This window comes from Alnus glutinosa, chromosome 14, assembly GCF_958979055.1.
Source record: "Alnus glutinosa chromosome 14, dhAlnGlut1.1, whole genome shotgun sequence".
NCBI lineage: Eukaryota > Viridiplantae > Streptophyta > Magnoliopsida > Fagales > Betulaceae > Alnus > Alnus glutinosa.
The window spans coordinates 10,384,372-10,410,019 of NC_084899.1; the positions used below are offsets into that span (position 1 = coordinate 10,384,372).

Below are 25,648 nucleotides of genomic sequence, written 5' to 3' on the forward strand. Positions count from 1 at the left end.
CCTAGTCTTTTGGGTTGGGAAGAAATTTTTCAAGAACTTTGTGTCCAACTCCTCATAATTGTGAATAGACCCCGCAGCCAAAGAATTCAACCATAGCTTAGCATTATCTTTTAATGAAAAAGGAAAGAGAATTAACCTGATTCCTTCCGCGTTTAAGCCATGGATGTTTTGCGTTTTGCAAAGGTCAGAGAAGTCCCGAATATGTAGATAAGGATCCTTTGTAAGTGTGCCTTTATAGTGTGGAAACATATTAAGCAAGTGAAAAGACTTTTTAAAATTGCTTTGCACATTTGGCTAGAAAAGCAATGAACAGTGGTTGATTTAGATTCTGTGGTATGAAGGAACTCTTCATCGGCTTTTTGCTCGGGCTGATTCTCTACACGTGCTTCTGCCATCTTTCCTTTACTTCGAATATGTTTTCTGTTTCAGAGTTGTCTCTTTGTCTTCGAGGTTGTCGAATAGTGTGTTTGATCTTTGGATCGTATGGAATGATGTCTAAATTATGAAATCGACGACCTTGCATATGCATAAAATATTGTCGTAGTGGACAACAACTTTAGTGCTGCTGTGTGGATGGGGTGCGCGCGAGCGTATATGGATGTGCGCTTGATCGCACTATTGTAGACCAGAATCAAAGTTCTGCAGAAAAATAAAATAAAAATATTAGACTATTTTTGAATTTAAGCAAAAATAGATAAATAAAAGGAAAAACTTCTAAACATAATCCAACACAATCTCCGGCAATAGCGCAAAAAACTTCTTGTTCAAATATCTACTTAAATAAATAGGTAAATAAATGTACGTTTGACTCGCTAATGCACAAGATTAAAACTATAGTATAGAAAGCAAGTATGAAATCATTCCCATGAGAATTGATATAAATTATAATTAAAGAGAATTTGTTAAATAAATATCTTGAATGAGATGAGATAAAATATTGATTTGAAATAATAAGAAGAAAAGGTAGGGCTTTAATATTCACCACTAATCATACTTAATTAAGAATCACAACATGCACAATACTACAACCATAACATGATTCTTAATGTTTGCTAACGTAAGGGCATGACATCTACTCTTTAGGCTATTGATCTCCCTAAGCATCTGTCGTGTAAATATCTACCTAAATAAATAGGTAAATAATTGTACATTTTACTCAAGTGCACAAGATCAAAACAATAGTATAGAATGCAAATACAGATCATTCCCATAAGGATTGATATAAACTATGCTTAAAGACATTTTCCTTAATAAAAATCTTGAATAAGATGAGATAAAATATTAAATTGAAATGATTAAAAGAAAAAGGTAAGGCTTCGATATCCACCGCTAATCATACTCAAATAAGATTCACATTATGCACAATACTACAATTATAACATGATGCTTAATATTTATCAGCCACAAGGGCATGATATCTATTCTTAAAGCTATTGATTTTCTTAAGCAACGAGTTAGGCATGGTATTTATTCTAATTCTTTTTTTCCTTGAAGTATTTAACATAGTATCTACAAAGTTGTTCTTCAAGAAAGCATAAAACTATAGAAATCGATAAAAACATTCTGGCTGGAACATGATATCTATTCTACTTGTCTTCATGTTGATTAATTCAAAAATCTGTAATAGGGTTTTTTCGTTACTCTATTATGTTCAGAACTCGGTCATTCAATAACAAAACCAAATTGAAACCATTGACAAACTAGTGAGATGATATGTATACTAAAAAAAATCCATAAGAGATTCCTTGCAGTATAAATTTAATTTTAGAGCCTATAACCTTTTCATAAAAAATTTAAATGGAAAAATACACATAACCCCTCGCAAACTATCATCTCATTATCAATATCCTCCCAAACTACTAATTGTGTCAATGTCCCCACCCAAAAAAAAAAAAAAAACTACCGAAACATGTTAATTTTCCCTCTAATCACAAAAATACCCTTCACATAAAATTATTATTATATTTTTAAAAAAACTAAAAAATTATTGAAAAAAAATCTAAAATAACAAAAAGTTAAAAAAAAAATAAATTAAAAACTGGTTTTTTTTCTTCTACTTCTTCTTTTCTTTTTTTCTTTTTTTTAAATTTTTTTTCCAGAATTTATAAAGAAATTTTTGTCAAATTGAAAGAAAAAAAAAATTAGGGTCATTTTTGTCATTATGAGAGATATTGACATTTTTTGGTAGTTTGTGAGAGTAAATTGACACAATTAATAGTTTGAGAGATATTAACAATGATACGATAGTTTGAGTTGAATATTTGTACTTTTCTCAAATTTAAAATTAGATATAAACGGTTAAAAAAAGTTTCAAAGTCTATAAATTGTAATCCTTTTTTACAGCACAACCAAATTCAGTAAACCGATACATATAATAATAGACCATGAAAGTTAGGAAGGGGACGTCCTTTTTTTTATTCTAAAGAGACGCCAACCAGATAGTATTTAATTATTTAAGGAATCCGTTAAGATTTAATTTTATTTTCTTTCTTCTTTTTATAAAACACTTAAAATTTGATTTTGACCATTCAAAAAACTAAATCACCTATTTTTAATTATAAAAATTGATAAAAAATAAAAAATTATAAATAAAGTTTTTACCAAAAAAAAATTGTAATATATAACACTCCTATTAAAAGTAAGCTTTAGATTTATGCTCTTCTAGAAGAAAGAAATAAGGGGAAAAAAAGAAGAAGGGATAATTGCATCACTGGTCTCTAAGGTTGGTTTAAATTACGAATCACTACCTGTGGTACAAAAAGTTCATGGTGGCCTTTATGATAAACTATAATTACACATTATTTCCTGAATCTGTTTTTCGTCTACCAAGTTAACAGAATTGGTTAGCTTGCCACGTCATATAAATAGTGAGACAACCTTTAAATATTATTTTTATTATAATCTACTAATAAATTCTGTTAAATTGGTGGACAAAAAACGGTTCACGATATAATTTGTAATTATAATTTATCAGAAGAACCTTTAACGAAGAGTCAACTCTAAGGACCGTAAGTCCTATTAAGAAAAAAAAAAAAAAATTAAAAAAAAAAAAAAGAAGGAGAAGAAGAAGAAGGAGAAAAAGAAGAAGGTGGGAAAACGGCATCCAAAAGTCAAAGTCAAAGTGACTCCGCGTTGGGTCTCCTTGCACAACGGCGTTTTTAGAGATCCAATAGCAAAGCAAGCAGAAATAAAGAAGAAAGAGAAAAGAAAAGGAAGGCGGTTTGAAGTTTGTGGTGATTGGATTGAAGCTGGTGATGGATGGATTCGTTTTTATAATCCCTCCACCACGTGCATGCTTCGACTCTGCTCCTTAATAAATAACTTCCACTGGATCCAAATCCCACACACTCTCTCCTGAGTCTCCTTGTACACACGCAGAGATACATGTTACATATTCTTTCAGTTTTCATGCAAAGAACCGAGGGAGTTGCATATATATTATACATATATATATATATATTTGCACTGGCCACTGTGAATCATCGAGATCGTATTTGCTTTGATATAACTAGTACTACTTGTTGAAGCGCGCAGCAGAGAAAGAAATACTCCGTGAAGATGGAAAAATACGAGATGGTCAAGGATTTGGGAGTTGGGAATTTCGGTGTGGCAAGACTGCTGAGGCACAAGGAGACCAAGGAGCTCGTCGCCATGAAATACATCGAGCGTGGCCACAAGGTGTGTCGACTGTCGCGCTTTTCTGTTTGTTTGCCCTGAAAACTGAGGAAAATTTAGGAAAAGAAGAAGTATCACAAATTTGATTTTTGTTTACGTGATTAACGTTTGGCGTTTTTGGTTCCAGAGAGTGGAAGATTTAATTTGAACTTTTTATAAGTTGAGAAGGGTGTTTTACGCTGAGCCGAATGGAAGACTATTATATGTTTTGTGAAATCCCAATTACGGGAAAAATTTCTTCTATGGCCCAGTTTGCTTTCCGGGGGAAAATGTAGTGAGGGAAAATAAAATCAGTTCTGGAATCTTAGATTTTTCATGATTTTGTGGATCCCAGAAAAAATATATTCGAATAAAACAAACCCAATTGTAATATTTGGTGCTTGAATTTGAGTTAACTAATCTTTTTCCTGTTTCCTTTTGTGCTCTCCATTTTCCCAGAAACCAAACAGATTTAAAAGGCTCCTCTATTCACATCACCGGTTCTTAATTTATCTCACTTAAATTGCAGATTGATGAGAATGTGGCGAGAGAGATTTTCAACCACAGATCGCTTCGGCACCCAAACATCATTCGTTTCAAGGAGGCTAGTTCTTTTTTTTTTTTTTTTTTTTTTAAAAAAAAATTATTATTATTATTATTATTTAGACTCCAAGAATATGGCTAAAAGGGATTTGAATATTGATGAAGTTTTATTTTGCTGTTTGGTGTTTAAATCTGCAGGTGGTTTTGACACCCACCCATTTGTTGATTGTGATGGAATATGCAGCGGGCGGAGAGCTCTTCGAACGAATCTGCAATGCCGGTAGATTCAGTGAAGACGAGGTTGTTACTTTCTCTCTTTTCACTCTAATAAGCTCTCTTTTAATCACTTTTCACTTTCTTTAATTGAAATTATCTTCGTAGTTAACATGCTTTTATTTTTCTTTAATTGCCCAGGCCAGATTTTTCTTTCAGCAGCTGATCTCTGGTGTCAATTATTGCCATTTCATGGTAACATCAAACTTAACACTCCTCTCCTTTTCTCTTTCTTATATCATTGAAATTACAATTATTTATGTTTTAATCTTATTTTGCAGCAAATATGCCATAGGGATTTGAAGCTGGAAAACACGCTTTTAGATGGAAGCCCTGCCCCACGGCTGAAAATATGTGATTTTGGTTACTCTAAGGTGTGGAAATTAGGTTCATATATATATATATATATATATATTTTGGTAATATTTAGTAATTAATAATGGTATTCTGATTTCTGAACTTCTTTATTTTGGCTATGCTTTTTAATTGTGGTGTAGTCATCCCTGCTGCATTCAAGACCCAAATCCACAGTTGGAACTCCGGCGTATATTGCGCCAGAGGTTCTTTCCAGGCGAGAGTATGATGGCAAGGTAAATTTGTAATTCACTTGTTTTACTTTTTGAGTGGAAATTTTTTAATATTTTTCTCCAGCCTGTTTTTGGGATAAGGGAGGATAACGGGGGGGGGGGGGGGGATGGGGATTGGCGCACTGAACTGATATGAGGCATGGCAAGTTGGTCACTTTCCATGCCGTCTCGTAGATACTTACAATTTTACCCTTAAATTAGTATTGCTTCTGTCACCCCATCACTCTCCTTTGACAAAAACTCATATTTTAAGAAAATGAAATTAATTCCTTTAGTGACATACCTTTATTTATTTCATTGTGTTATTATTATTTGTTCAAATTTCAATTATTTTTTATTGTGTACAATAAATGGATTTAGGGTAAAAGGTACAAAAACTGAAATGTAAATGTTGGGGTTGGCGTTGGACAATAGGTTTGGGACAGCAAAAAATGGACATTTGTAACTATAAATATGAAAGAAAAAATATATATGAAGAAAACATATGACTATTATTTATCAATAAAGAAAAGAAAAGAAAACATATGACTATCGATATTATAAAAACAAAATGGTTGTCAAATCAAAATTCTCGTCCATTTTCTCTATCTCCCTTGTTCATTGCACTACAGTAGATGTCATTCCCTTTTTTTTTTTTTTATAAAAAAAATCTTATTTTCTTCTTGAAATTCCAGGGCTTAAGTAGTTATAGAGCTTATTTTCTTCTTGAAATTATTTGGCTTTGTTAGGTTCATGAGGCAGGATGGATTGGATGAGGGTATTAAAAGTTTTATATTGGATGGGGATGAGGATTAATATCTTCTCCCATTCTGAGTATGAGGCGGTTATGGGAAAGTCTTACAGTTGAAGGGCGGGGATGGGGATTTGTATTGTGAAAGGATCCGCTTGAATGTACATGCAAGTCAAGTGGTGCATCTTAAATTCTTAACATGTCCTTTTATTACTTTTCTCTAATGAGGATAAAGCATAGCCAGTGACTTTATAGACATTCCATGTGGACATATGGTTTTGAGACTTCTGTTTTGGCCAAGTTTGAAGTCATGATAGTCTTTGGACTTCAGAAATTAATAAACACTTGAGGACTTGTTAAACCCACTAGTATTTAATTGGCTGTTGAATAATGGAGGTTTGCTGCATCAGCTTCCACTGTGTGAAAACTTAGTTTTGTCATTACTATACATGTGTGTGATTTTTTCCCTCCCACCTTTTGGATGGAAAAGAGAGGGGAAGGGATCTTTGTACTCTAGAAGTATAATGCGGTAAATCTTAGATGAGTCATTCCTTCATGCATTACATGTCTTCCATTAGTCATCATCTATGGCTGTTCATATTTTCGAGTTGGCTCATAAAATTCAAGTGCTTTTGATACATTGGAAATTTTACTATACTGAACTTGGTCTGGAATGGCCTTTCTCCTTCAGTATATGAAACTGGCAACCATCCAACAGCATTTGGTTTACTACAAGTAGATCACCAATTCCAGTTTGACGGGCAGTTGAAATTCCCTCAATCTGCATAATTAATCTCTTAAATTAATGGCTCTTTTGCTTCTGGTCATCCTATCCGACAATCAGAAGCTTTTAAATTTATAAAATCATTTTTACATGTATCATAACACGAAAAGATTAACGGACCCATTAAATAGTATGCTTGCTAACATTACAACTCTAAGTAGCTATAAGCATAGGACTAGCTTTAATTTGTTGATTTTAGAGATGATTATATCTATTCTTGCTTTTGTTTTAGTTGGCAGATGTGTGGTCATGTGGAGTAACTCTCTATGTCATGTTGGTGGGTGCGTACCCTTTTGAAGACCAAGATGACCCCAAGAATTTTAGGAAAACAATTCAAGTAAATATATCACTCTCCATCCGTATAATTTTTTTTTTTTAAAATATGAGTTTTTCAATATTTTCATATACAAATCTTCTTCCTCGTTATCATTCTTCTGCAGAAAATAATGTCTGTTCAGTACAAGATCCCTGACTATGTACACATATCTCAAGATTGCAGACACCTACTCTCCCGCATATTTGTTGCACATCCATCCAGGGTATGTATCATTCTGAAGTTACTGAATTTTGTTCTGATCACAACAATTTGATTGCAATGTATTGCAGCCATTACATGTGGCTAGCTTATGGATGTCATGAAAATAACACCTTTTTAGCCCTTTTCATCTCATTGGAACTTACTCTTAAATGAAGCCTCTTAAAATTTTATTTTTCCCTCTTCCTGGAAATTCCTAGGGCCATTTACCATTTACCACATTAATGAAAGGCGTATTAGTATTAATGGAAAGTTTGTCCTGGTTGGCTATGGTATGGTGGCTGCTTTGAATGATAGGGTAGACATGACATTAAATTCCCTGCCTTGGTGTAACTGTACAAATAAGCAGAGGAGTCTGTCTTGATTGACATTGGAAATAGCCAACTGTCCCCTTCCATAAACATGATTGCCTTTATTGGTAATGAATATCCTTTCACTCACTTTCCAGGAAACGCTCTAAGGGTTCAGTTAATATCTTGGTGTCTTGCATTGTTTCAGTTTCCGGGAAGGTTCTTGGTTTGTACTCATATAGCGTAGCTGTATCTTGCTTCTTTAATGGCGTATGATTCTCTACACCTTGTCATTGTACTATCCTAGAGGGTTTTAGTGTAACTAGCATAGTCATGTCCATAATATGGTTGCAATAGATCTAGAGAATCTCAGTGTTTCTTTTCTAATTTATGTTCTGTCTTACCTATTAACATGGTTCAGGTGCTTTGGCCTGTTCGTAAATACATTGTTCTTTTCTGTTTTCTCTCTTCCTTCGTTTCAAATAATTCCTTCTTTTGGATATATATTTTCCCATTTTCTAATGCCATTTAGGAAAGAATACCTAATTTTTTATTCAACTTTCAATTAGAAACTTCATTTGAGCCGATAAACCCAAAAACTCTCAATAGAATGAGATGCCTCCTTTCAATTTTGTTGAATTGATATTCACTCCCTAGACATAAATACAACCAAGAACAGTTATTTAGAAAGGTTCAGAATCCCCAAATCTATAGAATGAGATGCCTACTCTCTGATGGGAAGGATTGGTAAAGGACATATGTTATAGCTCAAAATTGTGCTAGCATCATCAACATGAAGACAATCAATGATGAGTTTTTTGGAAACATTGAATAAGAAAGGAATTTCATAAAATTTATTGAGTTCTTTCTTGAGGACATAGCTTTTCCTGTCTATAAGTAATTTCTATTGATGTGTCAAGGCAAGATAATTTCATGGGTAAAGTTCTATTCATGTGGTTTGATTGGTAAAGCGTCTATATTAGTTCTTTCAACGTTTAAGACAGTATCCACATCAATCCTAGTTCCCTTGTTTCAGATAATTTGGCTCTTTTCTCCAAGCCCCTTTGAGATACTTGATCATGAACAAGTGTCATGAATTGGATTAGATTTCTTTGATAAAAAAAAAAAAATTTATCTCGGGAAAATCCCATATAGACCTCTTTTAAAAGCTCTTGATGAGAGAAACAAATTCTTCAGATGCCTATTTACTTAGCTTTCCAAAACAACTTCTTACTAATCAGTAATATGATGGTTAACTTTACGTCTAAAGTGAACATTTCCCTAATGGTGAAAGCACTAATTTCATTATTTTTTTTACTACTTGATTATCTTTGTATGAATCTGTAGAATCTATTTGTTACTGTTTGTGTAACTTAATTTTTGAAAACCACTTACTAGAGTAACCTATATCCCCCCTTAATTGGCTTTTCATTTATCTGTTGAGCCATTTGCTTGTGCTTCACAGTTCAAAAATTCTTTAAAATCCTGTTACATTTCATTCTCTCAGTATTTGAATGCACTTCTATTAGTGTCACCGATGTTATTATAGAAAGAAAATTTAGGACTCGCATTGGTCAGCCTGTGTCCAAATCAGCATAAATATGGTGATTCTCACTCTACAAGGTGGGGATGAGAACATGTGTGAAGAATCATTTTTTTATTTTTTATTTTATTTTATTTTTTTGTCTGGGTAGATATTTCAGATGGGAAACTATTTTATACAGGGAACTGTTTGGAGGTTTGCAGCCAATATGTGTTGGTCATTGTAAGTATTAAATATGTAAAGATCACACTTATAAATGGGAGAAAGGGAAATATAACTTGAGGTTGCAAAAAAATGATTACAACTGCTTTGAAAGCAAACCAGGAAGAGATAGCATCGCAATGTACCGTAATTTCACATGATGGCTGACTTCAACAAGAAAAGTTGGAAGATGAGTCAACAAATGGGAGAGTGCTGAGGTTATAGCAACAAGAGACTTTATATGCAAAAGGCCTAAGATAGAGTTCCATAAATTCTGTTAGAGAATATATTCTCCATATAATTGTGATTGGATATAGTAGGAGAATATATGAGATTGTACAAAAAGGTATGGAAGAAGATCAAATCAAATCAGAATTGAATGTATTCAATTCTGATTCGATTATAATCATATGGAGAATATATTCTCTAACAAATTTGGCTCTAACTAAAGGTAGGTCACCAAAGGAGAGCTGTATTTCTTACTTTCATGTAGTTAGATAAGCCTAAACAAAGATCTAGGGTGTGGAAGGATGAGATTTACTTGATTAAAATTTAATATATTGTTGATAATTGTAAGTAAAAACTATTTTGGAGATGAGAAGTGTCGTTGGCTATGATCCTTGATAACAAGCGAGGGCATATTGTACATGATATTAATTGAAGGCCGTATCACAAAAATGGATAGGATATGCTGAGATAGGCTAGAAGTTGTTTTAGAGTAGGAATTTATTTAATAAGGATTAATAGTTATTTTAAGATTAGTTTTATCACTTAGGATTATCATTAGTTTTATTATTAGGTTTATCATTAGTTTTAGTTTGTATCATTATTTGTTTATAAGTCTATTTAAAGACTGCTTAATGTTAATAAAAATCAACTAGTGAATTTGATTTCCAAACTCATGTTTGAAGGAGGCCTAGGTTTCCACTAAAAACCTACCATAATTATCTTGTTGCGCACTTGATATTCAGGTTCGTAACATTTTTCTATTAGACTTGCTTTTAAAGATCCCATGTTTGGACCCTTTGCATCCCTTATAACACCACAACTGCATGGGCTAGTGCACAGCTATAGTGATTAAACATTTCTGAATATGATCTGTTTTATTAGGGTTCCCTCAAATCAAATTTTAGATGGTTTTAACAAAAAGTAGGGTTCCTGTTCAGAAACTTGATCCTTTCAAGCTCCAGTACAGACTCGGTGTTTGTTGAGAGAATATCCTAAAGAGTCCTATAAGAACCTGTTGATATAATTTTGGACACCACGTCAACTCCAAGATTAAGCTTTTAGGTTTGGGTCCAATCATATATATCAACTACTCACTTAGAATTAATTCCACTTTACATGTGAGCCTCTAAAACATTGACATAACTCCCTCTTGCATGTGAGTCCTTCACAAATTCAAGAGTATCATGCATACAGGACTGGCACCAAATGCAATAGTCACCAAACGGAACTCGCTCCAATAGTTACCAACATTCTCAATGGAGCTATATACCAAATATGTCGAGACTAAGATACTTTGCCCAAGCTGGACTATCAGCTCTGATACAAATTTGCTGAAGGATAGAGATGCAAAGAGTTTACCTAGTCTGTTGATATACATGTTAGACACAACTTCAACCCAAAAAATTAAGCTTTCAGGCTGAGGTCCAATTCTGTATGTTAGCTACTGATTTTGTTTGCTTCTCCTTGGTGCTGGATTCAACGCTCACATACACTCGCAATAGAAGGCTTGTCTTGGTTCAGTTTGTCACAATCCGCCGCAAAGGCAGAATGCTTAGAATTGCTTGTTGAACCACATACCCCTATAATATATATTCTAGAAGCTGTTTCTCAGAATATTCTGTTGTCTCTCAATTTAGTTATACAGATTTTGAAACAATTCATAGAGTTGAAATCACATGCTGCTTCTGGGGCTGCTACATGTTGGCTTTAGTTGGCATAGCTTAGGGATATAAGTTATTCGAAGGGCTCTACTCCGTCTTTGAAAGTATAAAAACTGAGAACTCCTTTTTTGGTATCTTTTTGTTTCTTTTCTTCTTAAAAAAACTTTCTGGGCAAGATCTGAAGACTCTTTAAAGTTAATGGAAATTTTCCCATTTAAATTTTGGAAGCTTCAGGACTTATTATTGATACTTTCTGATAGATTCAAGCAACGATAAAAAAAGAAAAAAAGAAAAAAGAAAAAAAAGATACTTTCTGATGGAACATGCCAACCTTAAGTCTGTCATTTGGTTTTCTTATTTTAAAGACTCATTCCAATGATTTGAAAAGAAGTTCATATCGCTTATTATCATATAGTGTACCACATCTGGTTTGCTGGTCATTGATATTTGATAGAATGTCTAATATGAAATGGGGACTTTTGGTGTGACGGTTAATTTATGTTTACATATTGAGTAGCTTACTCTAATTAGTAAAACGTGTATGTCTTGCTACACAATACTCTTTTGAGGCATAGCTAAGATAACCAAGATGATTTGTTGCTTTTTGTGGAAACCTACTTACATTGAGAGGATAATTTTACTCTCTGGTTGTGAGTTTGTTATGTGGATTACTAGGTTATAAGGTTTTTATCAAAGGATATTATATCTATCATAATAAAGTACCTTGACTTAATGTTGAGTACTAGTATGTCTACCACTGTGCTGAGGTGATTTCCAATGCGTTGTTGGTTTTGCAGAGAATTACAATCAAAGATATCAAGAACCATCCGTGGTTTGTAAAGAACATGCCAAGGGAGCTAACGGAGTCTGCTCAAGCTATTTATTACCAGAGAGACAATCCAAGCTTTTCTCTTCAAAGCGAGGATGAGATAATGAAAATTGTAGGGGAGGCGAGAAACCCACCTCCAGCATCTAAGCCTATCTGGGGCTTCAGCTGGGGAGCAGAAGATGAGGAAGACATCGGAAACATAGATGCAGAGGTGGAAGAAGAAGAGGATGAAGAAGACGAGTATGACAAGAGGGTCAAAGAAATTCATGCAAGTGGAGAATTTCGAATCAGTTAAGCTGTATCTATCATCCTTATCTAATAATCGGATAATTAAAGTGTTTAATGTTGTGACATTAGGATTTACCAATTTGTGTGCATAATGTTTAATAATTTGATGCACAATCTCAAAAAATAGTCGATTCTGAAGTAGTACATCACATGTTCAAACTTGTATGGCGCTTTGCATGTAATCTACTGTTTGTACTATGGATGCCAAATGGGTGAGAAAGATGGTTGTCTTGTTATGCAAACTTGAATGTGTATGATGAATAATTTGATTTATAGATGGAAAGACTGATTAGAGTGCTAGGATGGGCAATGGATACCACGAAACTCACCTATGATGCTTGTCCTTATTGCTGGTCATGCTTTACGGCCAGTTTTGGCGCGGCCGTAGCTTTTCAAATTATGAGAAGATGCTGTTATGAGGCCCTTCCTCCTTTAAGGCTTTCCTTGAATATGTATTAATACGTCTCTGCTTGATAGCCCTTTCAAAGGCTTTGAATTATTTGTAAATTATGTGATTGGTTCTCTGCATATTGCAGCTGAATAAAACCCTGAGCCACTATACTACGACACCTTCTTTGGGGGGGAAAACTGTCATTTCTGCTAATACCATTTCTGCTAATACCAACAATCATTCTGAACTTGGAATAAACATGATTAATGTTGTTAATTATAAACTTGACTTGAAAAGGTACAAAGATACTATCTTACTAATCCATTAAACAAATTAACAACTGCACAATTATTGAACTGGTTTAATCAAATAAAAGAATTGCAATAATCTGTAAATTCTTACTTTCTCCATCTTTGGTTCTCTTATTGAGAAATTATCTCAAAAGCTTTTCTACCTTCCTTGCCTTTTCTAATGCATTCATCAATGGTTATTGATCTTGAATTTGGATGTTCAACCTTCTGCGCCAAATAGAGTGTAAGAGTCATGTGGAAAACATCGAATCTCTTAGGGGGTGCATTCACCAAAAAATGTCTTTGAACTTGTTTTACTCTCTTGTACAGCCTCAAGTACTGTCTTTGAGATATACCCATCAATATGGTTTTGATATTTGGACTTTTGGTATGTCCTTCACCTCCACTTGCACAGAAAACGCCTTCCGGTTCAGAACATTGCTAAAAGGCGGCACATAGCCAGCAGAAATCAACACTGGCACACACTCGGCATAGATTGCCTCCACAACTCTTTGGACTTGCTACTTCATACCCACTCGGGCATAAGCAGAACCTGCTCTTCCTCAACATTGAGTTATAAGACACTTTCTGAGGAAGTTCCTCATAAACCTGCACATCTTGGTCTTTGTTTTTCCATTGCCCTAGAAGTAGGTACCTAATGTGGCCGTGTAAACGGCCGGCAAAGAAAGCAAGAACCGATCGGCGAGAAGGCCGTAGACTGCCAACCAACCCTGTGATTTTGCCGGTCAGAAGATTAATTTCCGGAAGGGATGCATCCTTGGCAGGATTGAATCCTTCAGAAGTATTAGCATTGCACAGAACTCTTTATGGACCTGTGGAATAAATGTGGAACAAAAGAAGACGCCCTCGGCCCCTATAGATAGATAATATTCCAAAAGATTTATTTTGAGTAATCCTACAAGTATTATAAAATCACAATAAAATTTCTAAAATGACAACAAAAAAGGGAATGATCATGATTGATTAATTGTTTAGAGAGCATGAAATGATCAGCGCCAAGGCTTCGATTCCAGAAAGGATGTCTGGTGGCAATGGCATGAATGTTATCGCAACGTCATGGGAATCGAGGACGTAAAGGTGGTGAACCATGGAGACCACACTAAATCGCAACATATTCATTATGTGACTACATATAAAATAGAGGATTTGGCTTAGGGTGCAGTAAAAAAAAAGCTACAAAAGATTTTCAGTACTTTTTTCACCAGCCAGATTTAATTTCAAGTTGGTTCTAGACTATTAAAAAAACTGCAAAAGATCCATCTCTTGCACTTTATTCTTTCGTTTTTGGGAGCGCCCAAGTCAAATCCAACAATACATTTGTAAATACAATATTCCAAATCCATTATTGCCTTTTTAGTATTTTTCTAGTGGGATCTGGTGATGGATCTGAAGAAGTAAATATATTGTAGATGCTGGTGATTCTGACGCTTCAATATTGCGTTGTCTAGAAGGAAATGGAGTTGATATGGGAGCTGCTGCTGCTGCGGCTTCAAGGAACTTAGAATTAGAAGCGGTTTGTTTGGAGGAAGATGGAGAATAGAAAGTCAAGAAACAGAATATATATATATAAGAACTGAAAGGTAGAATCACAAGAAAGAGAAGCAAAAATAATGAAGTAGAAGAGTGGAATGTGTTGCTACAATGTTGTTTCATCTCTTCCGCAAGCGTCGACTACAATCCTGGCCGGTGCATGAATGAGAGAGAGAGTTGCTAGTTGCTTTTTTTTTTTTTTTGAAGGGAAGATGTAAACATTTCATTAACACACCCAAAGGGTAACATAGTTACAATCAAATTGAGTCAAAACTAGACTCAGACCAATACAGGGACTCAGACAAATACAAATGCCCCATTACAGTTATCCCAGAAATCAAATCATACCGACAGTTGCTATAAATAAACTTAGCCAACAGAAAGGTGCCTCTGCGTTAACATAGAAACCACTACTTGCACTATGAAGTTGGTCACAAACAATCTGTGCTAAAAAGCAACGATCAAGATAATCTAACATAGAGCAAGCTGTCAAATACAATCTGTCAAATGCAATATGTCAAATATAAGAAAACACCCAAATAGAAATTGTTGTCGGAAAAGCTGCCGGCGGCGATGGTGCGTAAAGCACACGTGCCATCACTGAACATCACCCTTCAACACCCGCAACACCATAGAGCAGTGGAAGCCACCATACATGACAAAAGGGACGGAGCGTGGCCCTCACGTGTGGCCAAGGTGTGAAAACACCATGGCCCGTGAGGACCATGCGCCGAGCACCAGCGATCATTTCAGCTGTAAAACATGGCGACTAGACCAGAGGGTGGCGGTGAGCAAGGCTGGGGGGCACGTGTCTAATTGTAGACGGTGGAAGTGTATAGACCTGGCCTCAAAGAATGGAGAAAAAACTGAAGCTCACCAAATCCATGCCGCCGGTGACACGAGCGGCGGTTGCTTCCCCTTTGGAGCCTCTCTGAAGTGCTTTCCTGTCAACAAACAAAGAAGAACTAAAAAAAGGACTAGGAGGACCAAAACCACTACTAGAACTAGTCCGCGAGGACGAAAACCACCAACCGAACTAGTCATGAGGGACTAAAACTCCACAGCCCTAGTGGCTGGGAGACTCTAACCTCCATTGGGAAAACCTAAGAAGGACAAAAAAAAAAACCCTTAGTCCAAGAAGACTAAGGGGACAAAACAATGCCGGGGGGAGAGAGGTTTTGTGACGAATTCTTCACTGTTTTGGGTATTTTAGGGAAAATTTAGAGAAGAGATGGATGAGAAATGTAGTGGAAATGGATATAACTGAAAAAGAACATAAACACGGCACAATTCGAGGTTGCCAGCCTCCAAGAGAAAACCTCACAATTCAACAGATAACCCTTCCTACTGATAGAGGGGACTTATATATTGTCCCTTACAAAACGCATAAACCCCTAAACAAAACGACACTCCTAATTTACTGTCTAAAACGATAGGCTACAAAGCTTTAAACGACACTTTCCCCCTTAGCCCCAAAATGCACCGCATAGGTTAAGCACTTCGTTTCATAGCCTTCTAGAATCCTCCAGCTGGACCGCATCTCTCACCACAGGAACTCGAAAATGCTGCCACCTGTCCTTATCACTTTAGCTTCAACTCAACTCCTTCTCTCCACTCGACTTCTCTTCTTCAAGATTCAGCCTTTACCCTTACTCTCCTTTCTATTCCTACTGCTATGTGGGTGGAAGATTTAAAACAGCAATATGTGGGAGATGAGGAGCTCCACCAGCTGTTGGAAAAGTGGCAGAACAATGAATTGGAGAATCTTGAAGAAAAGAAGTCGAGTGGAGAGAAGGAGTTAAGTTGAAGCTAAAGTGATAAGGATAGGTGGCATCATTTCCGAGTTCTTGTGGTGAGAGATGCAGTCCAGCTGGAGGATTCTAGAAGGCTATGAAACGGTGTGCTTAAGCTATGCGGTGCGTTTTGGGGCTAAGGGGGAAAGTGCCGTTTAAAGCTTTGTAGCCTGTTGTTTTAGACAGTAAATTAGGAGTGTCGTTTTGTTTAGGGGTTTATGCGTTTTGTAAGGGACAATATATAAGTCCCCTCTATTAGTTGGAAGGGTTATCTGTTGAATTGTGAGGTTTTCTCTTGGAGGCTGGCAACCTCGAATTGTGCCGTGTTTATGTTCTTTTTCAGTTATATCCATTTCCACTGCATCTCTTATCCATCTCTCTTCTAAATTTTCCCTTAAATTCCCTAAAATACCCAAAATAGTGAAGAATTTGTCACAAATTGCTCCCAATTGCCGACACACTTACTAGCCTTAAGCTCCTGGAACCAGACCATAGCTCGACCCTCCATATGGAAAGAGGAGATGAATAATAGCTGAGCATTAGGAGTGCTGTAGTGGTCAAAAAATTGCTCCGCCTAGCAGCACCAAGTTTCCGGGTCCTCACCTTTGAACTTCGGAAATTCCAACCTGGCCGTCTTAGGTTTGAATCCCTCGTTAGAGGTAGATCCTTCATGATAAGAGGATCCCCCTCCATTGAATTGGTAATGGGCATTGTCGCCTTGCCTGCCCGAGTCTTGGTGTCCCCCACTGGTCCCAGCTCGATTACTCAATAACGACTGAAACATCTGCCACATCTCCAGCAGATGACAACTAATAAAGCTCGATTATTTATTTATTTATTTTTTTGGTGGGTGGAGGAGGATGGGGAGAACCAAAAGCTCTCGCTTTATGACAACTACTAAAGGATGTTAAATGTTAGGCAATGTGAGTGTTCTACACATTCTTAGTAATAATGGCAGTAGTGAATGAAGTAGCATCAGTCGAGTTTTCTGAAATTAATTTTTAATCATTTTCATACTTAGAAGTAATTAAGTATGTACATAATATAGGAACAAAGTTTTTATACTCAGTTTTGTCCTGCCTTCGAATTAAATATCAAATAAAAATGTTAAGTTTATACTCTCATGCTACAGAACAATGATAGTCATGTAACATTAGACAATGACGATTGACGTATGCAAGAGAGAGTAATGAAGGTCAAAGACTTGCCTGGGTCTTGACTGAAGATGTCTCTGATGCTTAAGTTAAGTTAGAAAGAGTGATCCATAGATTTCTTAGAGGGAATCATAACTAGAAAATAGTGTAATGTGTATGTACCTGAAAAAGTTCATGGCCTCTCTTTATGTCAAGTGCATGCGAATGGCGTATGACATTAACCATGTAACACCCTGATTTCATATTGGGAAGAGATGAATATATCACATAGAGTGAGTGGTTTATAAAGATACTCATGGGTGCTAAGTCCCACATTACCTATTTACTAGGTGAAATTGGAATTTATAAGAAATTCTAGGAAAGACTCCAAATTGACTAGTCCTTTTGGGGTGATAGCGCAGATATGGCTAGCACTTTTTCTTGGGTTGTTACAAATAGTATCAGATCCACTTAGTAATGCCAGGCCATGTGGTACTGAAGCGCTGCATGACGTGTCCTTGATGAGGACATCAGGAGTTTAAGAGAGGGAGTTTGTAACACTCCGGTCTCATATTGGGAAGATGAGAAGCCCACATAGAGTAGGTGATTTATAAAGATAGTCATGAGTGTTAAGTCCTACATTGCCTAGTTATTAGGTGAAATTGGGCTTTATTAGGAATTCTAGAGAAACTCTAAATTAACTAGTCCTTTTGGGGTGATAGCGTAGATGTGGCTAGCGCTTTTCTTTGGGCCGTTACAAATGGTATCAGAACCACTTAGTAACGCCAGGCCATGTGGTACTAAAGCGCTGCATGACGTGGCCCTGACGTGGTCGTCAGGAATTTAAGATGGGGAGTTTGTAACACCCCGGTCTCATATTGGGAAGATGAGTAGCCCACATAGAGTTGGTGATTTATAAAGATAGTCATGAGTGCTAAGTTCCACATTGCTTAGTTATTAAGTGAAACTAGGCTTTATAAAAAATTATAGGGAAATTCTAAATTGACTAGTCTTTTTGGGGTGATAGCGCAGATGTAGCTAGCACTTTTCCTTGGGTCGTTACAAATGGTATCAGAGCCACCTAGTAACGCCAAGCCATGTGGTACTGGTGCGCTGCATGACATGGCTTTGACGAGAACGTCAGGAGTCTAAGGGGGAAAGTTTGTAACATCCCGATCTCATATTGGGAAGAGATGAATAACTCACATAGAGTGAGTAGTTTATAAATATACTCATGGGTGCTAAGTCTCACATTGCTTAGTTACTAGGTGAAACTGGGCTTTATAAGGAATTCTAGGAAAAACTCCAAATTGACTAGTCATTTTAGGTTGATAGCGCAAATGTTACTAGTACTTTTTTCTGGGTCGTTACAGACCAGGTGCCGTTCGCTAATAAAATATAGTCTTGGCTAGGCGGGGAATCAAATTTGTGTGTCAGTAAGGTATGCCCTTGGCTAGGTATTGCTTGCTGATGGGGGTACGACCATAACCAATCATAGGGCCGAATTCATTGTCTATTGTCTTGTTGTGGCTGTTATCATTTGTTGTGCTAGATTGCATGCTTACTACCAAGTTAAGGTTGTTGCTTGTTTCCACATAAGAATTAATGGGATAGTTAGGACGAAATAGTGGGGAGTTATTCTTTGTGTCATATCCTTGGTCATTGTATAAACAATTGGAATGTTAGGTTCTACAGCCCAATCGAGGCTCGTGGTTCAGGCTTGATTACCTAGGCTTAAATCGTGGGCTCTTAGGCCTTCATTTCCAACTTGGGCGAACTGGGTGGATATCTTGTATATTAGTTGCCCTTCAATCTCATGTTAGACAAGTTCATCTGGTCAGGCAATGAGACTTGTATTGACCATCTAGCTTTTCTTGAACCGTTGCCATTTTTGCCTTGGAACTCGTAGGGTATATCAGTTGCCTTGGAATTCTGCCATGTTAGTGGGTGGGAGATACAATCCTCCCATGATGGCCGCCACCACTAGAAGAGAGCGTAATATGAATGATAATGTGCAAGTACCTAGATAATTTGCATGGTCCCTCCTATTGTGAAGTGCTTGCGAATGATGTACGGCCTCAACCAAGTGTCGTTTGCTAATAGGGTATAACCCTGGTCAAGCATAGCATCATATTTGTTAGAGAAATTATCCACTCAGAAAGGTTGTGGGCCACCAGGCCCATTACCAGCCCACAATTAAAGCCCTAAATGATATTAGTCCAAGCCATTAGGTTTGTTGTCAATTCTCAGCCTATAAATAGACATTTATAACAGGTATAACCCTAAACTCAATTATCTTAAACATATTGTCTCTCTAAAAATCACAATCAATATTTTCTGACTTAAGCATCGGAGGGGGATCGTCGGCACCCCCCGACGCAGTGTTTATTTTCTTATTTTGCAGATCATGAAAAACAGGGCAAATCATCAGGCAACACGTCATCATGCTGGAAACTGTATCAACAGTTTGGCGCCGTCTGTGGGAACGACAAATCATTTCTTGCGAAAAATAAATCCAGAATGGTGACTTGCAATCAAATCACGCCCTCCATCAGCGGATGCAGATTTGCACAGATTTGGGCTTATTTACAAAAAAATGAACTCCAACACAGTAGTTGATCTATGATCATCAAACGTTCAACGATGCTCAATCGGTGTTCACTCACGTCAGATCCGAGTCTTCCCTTACAAACTCTCCCTTCGATCGGCATTCAACCACACCGAAATGAAGACTGGCCTTCCATATGCAGAGGTCTCATTGTAGTGGTTCTTCCATGAGCGCTGGAAATTGTCAGGCGTGGAAGTATCCAGATGTCCAAAGGAGAACACGTGGCAGCCTTGCAGCTCAGGAGCATTACCTGCTTTAGATCAGGAGGAAATGCAAGTTATGAAGTAGTGGGTCTCTAGTGTCCCACGACTCCCACGTTATCTTTCCACTTCCTTTATTTACCCGTAACAGTAGTACCACGTGAGCAGTTGAGGACGGGTAGCGGCAACACACTCAAAGAAGAAAGGAGATCTTGGGTCGAATAGCTTGGGCTTGGGCAGGGTTTTCTTAACCCGAGAGGGCCTGGTGCGGTAAGCCCGACGGGCCGGCCCAACAAAAAAAAAAAAAAAAAAAAAAAAAAAAAAAAAAGAAAAAAAAGGAAGAAAGGGCCCAACCCAGATCAGTTAGGTTGGAGTTCGGATCCTTTCCTCCTACCCTGAGATTGTCTTCGTGACCCGCCGGAGCTCTGACCTCCACCATCAGCTCGTGACCCGCCGGAGCTCTGGTACTCGTGGCGGCACCAGATTACAACCCATGCCTTTCTTGGCTATTGAGCTGTGGCTCTAGACCCCGAAGCAACGGCGATACAAACATGGGTTCGCTAACCAGCTCAACGTGGTGAGCAATCCCGCTATGATCCTCGGTGCTATAGCCACCAGATCCAGACTCGATGTGGTGCTCTGCGTACAAGAGGGCTTCGAGGAGGAAGCTTCGAGGACCGGATGACCCCATTCGCCGGCTGCATCTCCCACGTGGTCTTCATCCACAAGTCTTACGAGCTGTGGGTCATGACCACGAGACCCACAAAAACGGGGCTCCGAATAACACCGGGTTCAAGCTCATAGATTTCTCAAAGTTGATCCAGGCCAAACCCATCTCCGACTATTTCAGCGTGAAGCAGTTCTACAACACAGTTTTTGTGCATGGGTGTTACCAGCATCGCCCGCTGTTCTCTTAGGGGCCACGCATGTGTTGCTAAGTCAAATCTGTCCATGGGTAACTCGACCCATACCTTCTCTACTCTGGCCAGCTCTACTTCCTTTCCATGGAAGAAACGAAGCTCCGGTTCGGGATTCAAAATCTCGTTCAACTAACAGATAAGTTTATCATGCTCGTTTGCTAATTCAACATTTAGAATACGCTTGTCTTAACAACCTCTCGGTTAATAAAGTTGAGTCAAATCATGTCATTTTTACTTGTCCCTTTAATATGCCAGCCTAGGCATTAGCCTCACATGAGGCATAGATAGAAAGCAAATATTGTGCGTGTCTAAGTCTTATGGAGTGCAGCATCCACAATTGAACTAAACAAGATATTTTTAATCATCTCATACTAACCAGAGCATTAAATGAGGGATTTGCTATCCCAAGGCAATATTTCCATAAATAGATTTATAAGACAGATGAATTTTTATATATGTTTTATTTTATATATAAAAGATAAAGGGAAATTGAATAGAAGAGTGAAGACCACGTCAAGGCATGGTGTTCAAAGCTTCTTTTTAATGTTGTTTTCTAAAAAGATGTGAGGTGATGTGGAATAGACAGGTGAGGGTGGCATCACCAAGAACCTTAAAATTAAAGGTTGCATTTAATGTTTTTGAGCAGAAGTCTCACACCAAAATGACCAGTTTCAAAAAATTATGAGAAAGTCTCTACTCATAAACAAAACATGAGATGACCTCTCCATGTCTATGCTTTGTTAAGCTTCCTATGCAGGTTTTCTTTGGCCATAAGAGTCAGGAGCCTGTTGAGAAATTCTTGTTGGCAACCGACTAAGGGGCTGGAAAAAACCCAATAGCTTCTATATGCTTGTCATGGGTGCTGTGGATCTATTTGTCCTAAAATATGAAGTTGAACTGGTTATTGAAGAGGCTACTGTGTAGAAGTATACAATACACAAACCTCGCTCACATCTCCCTACAAATGCTATTGGCCTTCATCAAATTTACCAGGTTCCTCGAATAAAAGAGAGAAGAAAATACTCTATAGAGCATGAACAGTCCAAACCCCCGAGCTTGTATCCCGAGCTGAGGGGTCCCATCCGAGCTGAGGATCCAATCCGACCAAGGGCCCACCCCGAGATAATGATCCAATCCGAGCTGAGGGGGCAATTCGAGGACTCAATCCGAGGTTCTCTCTCGAAGAGCACCATGTCGGGCTCGCCATCTCCCGAGGGCACAGTTCGAGGGTCTTTTCCGAGGAGTCCCAATGCACAACTCCATCAAAATATCGAGATAAGTTCACTCTTTGCATTTTCATTTATGCTAGCCTACTCACAACACTTGGTAATTCAAGAAACACAGTTCTTAGCAAATCTTTGTCATAAAGAATCATCAAATCTTGAGACAGTCGAATGTATCTCATGCATTGATCGGTGACACTAAAAATTAGCTCTTCACCGCAACACATAAAAATGATGGTACACCATTACTTATTTTAGCATACACGAAGCGAAATAATAGAAAATAGAAGGCTTCGAAAACTTTTATACTTAGCCACACTTTATTCTATCGACAGTCTAACACCAAAATCTTAAAACATCCATACTTAGCTAAAAATCAGCTAAACCCTGTGAAATAAAACTATGATTGAAATAGAAGACTGTATATCAAGTTGCATGACCAAATCTCAGTGCAATTTTACATATTTTCTCGCACTAATAAATCGCTAATTGCTAGACTTTGCTACATATATGCATACATATGTTCCTTTAAGACGCATGCAAGGCTAATATTTTGGGCCAGAGGTCTCACCATACCCATTATATTCTTTAGAAGACAGGGCGTCATCGCTAATTTGAGCTTGTACAACACACAAAGGAGCTTTCATGTCGCCTCGTTCGATGAAAACCTCACGAGAATCAATGGTCACTCAAAGCATCTAGTCCAAACTTATATTTTTGATTTGTTTGTCTTATGGTGATGTGTTGATACAGGAACTCCATCGAAAAGCTCAAAAGGAGAAAAAGACAAAAGCCTCATCATGGCCTCCAGCAGACCCGGCAATCCCGAGCAAAAGCCTCGGTACGTCCGAGCACGAAGCCGAGCCGCCGTAAGCCTCGGGCCACCATAAGCCCAGAGCTGCCGTAAGCCTCATACCAAATCAAACCAGACCAGATCAAATCAAAGTGTTGTCTCCCTCGGTTTGAAACACAACCGGCTCGGAACACACACCCGATCATGCCCCTCGGCACCACGGGGGGTGATTCGGTTTATCTCAGACCAGATCAAATCAAAGCGTTGCTCCCCTCGGTTCGAAATATAACCGACCCGGAGCACGCACCGGTCATATCCTTAACAATGACTCGGACAAATCACCAAATTTGTCTAAGTCATTAAGGAATGTCTCAGTTCAAATCAAACCAGATCAAACCAGACCAGATCAAATCAACAACAATTGCGCTTTCAAAGTGCATTTCTGTGCTGCAACGCCAACAACCACAGATATTTGGAAATCAGTCTATCAACTCAGGTATGCAAACTAATCATTATTCAATATATATACATTTGTTCTAACAAATTTCAGGGGTCCGGCTCTAGCACATACCATACGGGGAGAAAACCCCTACAACAAACCATACGGGGAGGAAACCCCTACAACAAACCATACGGGGAGGCAACCCCTACAACAAACCCGGTCATGCCCCTCGGTAACACGGGGGGTGACCCGATTCAACTCAAACCAGATCAACACAAAGTGTTGTATCCCTCGGTTTGAAACACAACCGGCTCGGAACACGCACCCGGTCATGTCCCTCGGTAACACCGGGGGTTACTTGGTTCCACTCAAACCAGATCAACTCAAAGTGCTCTCCCTCGGTTTAAATACAATCGGCTCGGAACATGGGGGGTGACTCGGTTCAACTCAAGGTGTTGTCTCCCTCGATTTGTAATACAACTGGTTCGGGAAGACAACCAAGTCACTCCGATTATTTCCCTCGGTAATGATTCAAATACAACCGGTTTGAAAGATAACTCGGTCACATATATGAGCTACATTCCTCGGATTGTAAGGTACCTCAGTCAAATAATTAACATCCTCGGGAATAACTCAGATAACTCAGTCAAACGCCGGCCTTGCAATTCTTCTCGCTGTTTTCAACTAACCTTGAGCTCCCAACCCCAAGTCTCTCTCAGTCAATCTGGAACACTCAGTTCTTGGTCCCGAGCCCGAACATCCTTCTTCAACTGCTCTACCTCGGGTGCCAACTTGCATCTCGGCCACTCGAACCTCCGGCGTGGGATTAACATCTATGAACTTTCAAGTTTCGCCATAACACAACCAACTTGACAACGAATGAAAAGAACGAGAAAACAAAGATTTGTCGTCTCGGCATCAAACAAAGATTCTTCTAGGACAGGCTCGACACTAGGAGCATCCCTTGCAGATATATGCTCCTCCGAAGAAACCAAGCACAAGTTCGCCCCTAGCGGGCAGAAGCCTCTTTGCAGCCTCACCGGCCATGACACTCTCCTTGTCAGCATTCTCACGCTTCTGTGCGGCAATATTCACTCGACGAGAAGCAATCGATTGATGAACAGCCCTTCAGCCTCCCGAGGAGAGTCAAAGTTTTCTCCCCTTTGGACACATGTTCCTCAGCAGTTTCTTCCGCTATGTGGAAATTGGGCAAAATCATCACTGGGCTCGAATCTCGCGTAGCCCTGGGAGAGTCCCCAGTATGAACTTCAAGAACGGTTTCCCAAGCTATAGCCTCGGTCGGTTGCTTGGCAATCCTCATTTGAAGCACACGCCCCAGAAGGGACGCAGCCAACAGAAGGGGGCTAGGAAAAGTTATTCAAAGTTTAACAAAATTCGAAAACCAAAATTGCAAAATGGAACTCCCAGATGATTCTCCATCCGCGAACGCATGCTCGGACTCTACTATGCCAGATGCACGCTCGAATTCCGTGATCGGAAGAACTGCTTTCTTCCAAGTTATAGCCTGTGCTTTTTCCTGATTGGCTTTCTCTCAAACAGTCTTAACAGCAGCTAGATTTCGTCAAAGAGAAATATTCATTTTACAAGTTGTCCAATTCTTCTTCACAATCGCCCTCAATACTATCAATTGGGGGCCCAGAAGTCGGGAACGAATTTACCACTCTAGGAGTTAGGGGCCCGCTTGCCCCAACATCGGAATATCCGAGAAGAACCCTCGACTCAGTTGATGAGTTCAGATGCCTCTTCATCAGGTATACTGACCGTGAAGGAACTTGTTTGAAATCTCTTATATCGATCTTCAGCACTCTATTGCAGCTGGATTACAGCTTGCCTCCCGGCCACAGTTTGCTCCTTCTCAGCCTTAGCAGCATACAACTATGTAGCCAGCACTATCTTCCGAGTTTGATATGCATTAAGCTCCGAAAAAGACACTCTTTATCTTTTTGGCAATCAGTCAATTCAGTTAACACCAATTAAGTCACTCGTTGTCAGCATGCACCCGAGACTGTGTGGGCCCATGGTCAAATCGGAAGCTCAATCGGATCGACCTAAACCAGAGAACCCGATCGGTCGTCAGAATCTTATGAGTAACCCAACCCCTAGGTTGGGAACATACTTCATCTCAGAAAGCTCTACT

At 38.3% G+C, this 25,648-nt stretch overlaps 1 protein-coding gene and 1 pseudogene across 1 annotated transcript; one reads left to right on the plus strand and one right to left on the minus strand.

Moving 5' to 3' along the window:
• Nucleotides 1-3,163: 3,163 nt before the first annotated feature.
• LOC133857161 (serine/threonine-protein kinase SRK2A-like) lies at nucleotides 3,164-12,388 on the plus strand. Its single transcript, XM_062292305.1, has 9 exons — nucleotides 3,164-3,678; nucleotides 4,184-4,258; nucleotides 4,396-4,497; nucleotides 4,612-4,665; nucleotides 4,752-4,844; nucleotides 4,968-5,060; nucleotides 6,804-6,908; nucleotides 7,012-7,110; nucleotides 11,827-12,388. Exons 1-9 carry the CDS (start codon nucleotides 3,559-3,561, stop codon nucleotides 12,151-12,153), a joined length of 1,068 nt encoding a protein of 355 aa, XP_062148289.1. The 5' UTR covers nucleotides 3,164-3,558; the 3' UTR covers nucleotides 12,154-12,388.
• A 636-nt stretch (nucleotides 12,389-13,024) lies between these two features.
• LOC133856703 (probable glycosyltransferase At5g03795) lies at nucleotides 13,025-16,882 on the minus strand (annotated as a pseudogene).
• Between the last annotated feature and the right edge of the window lie 8,766 nt (nucleotides 16,883-25,648).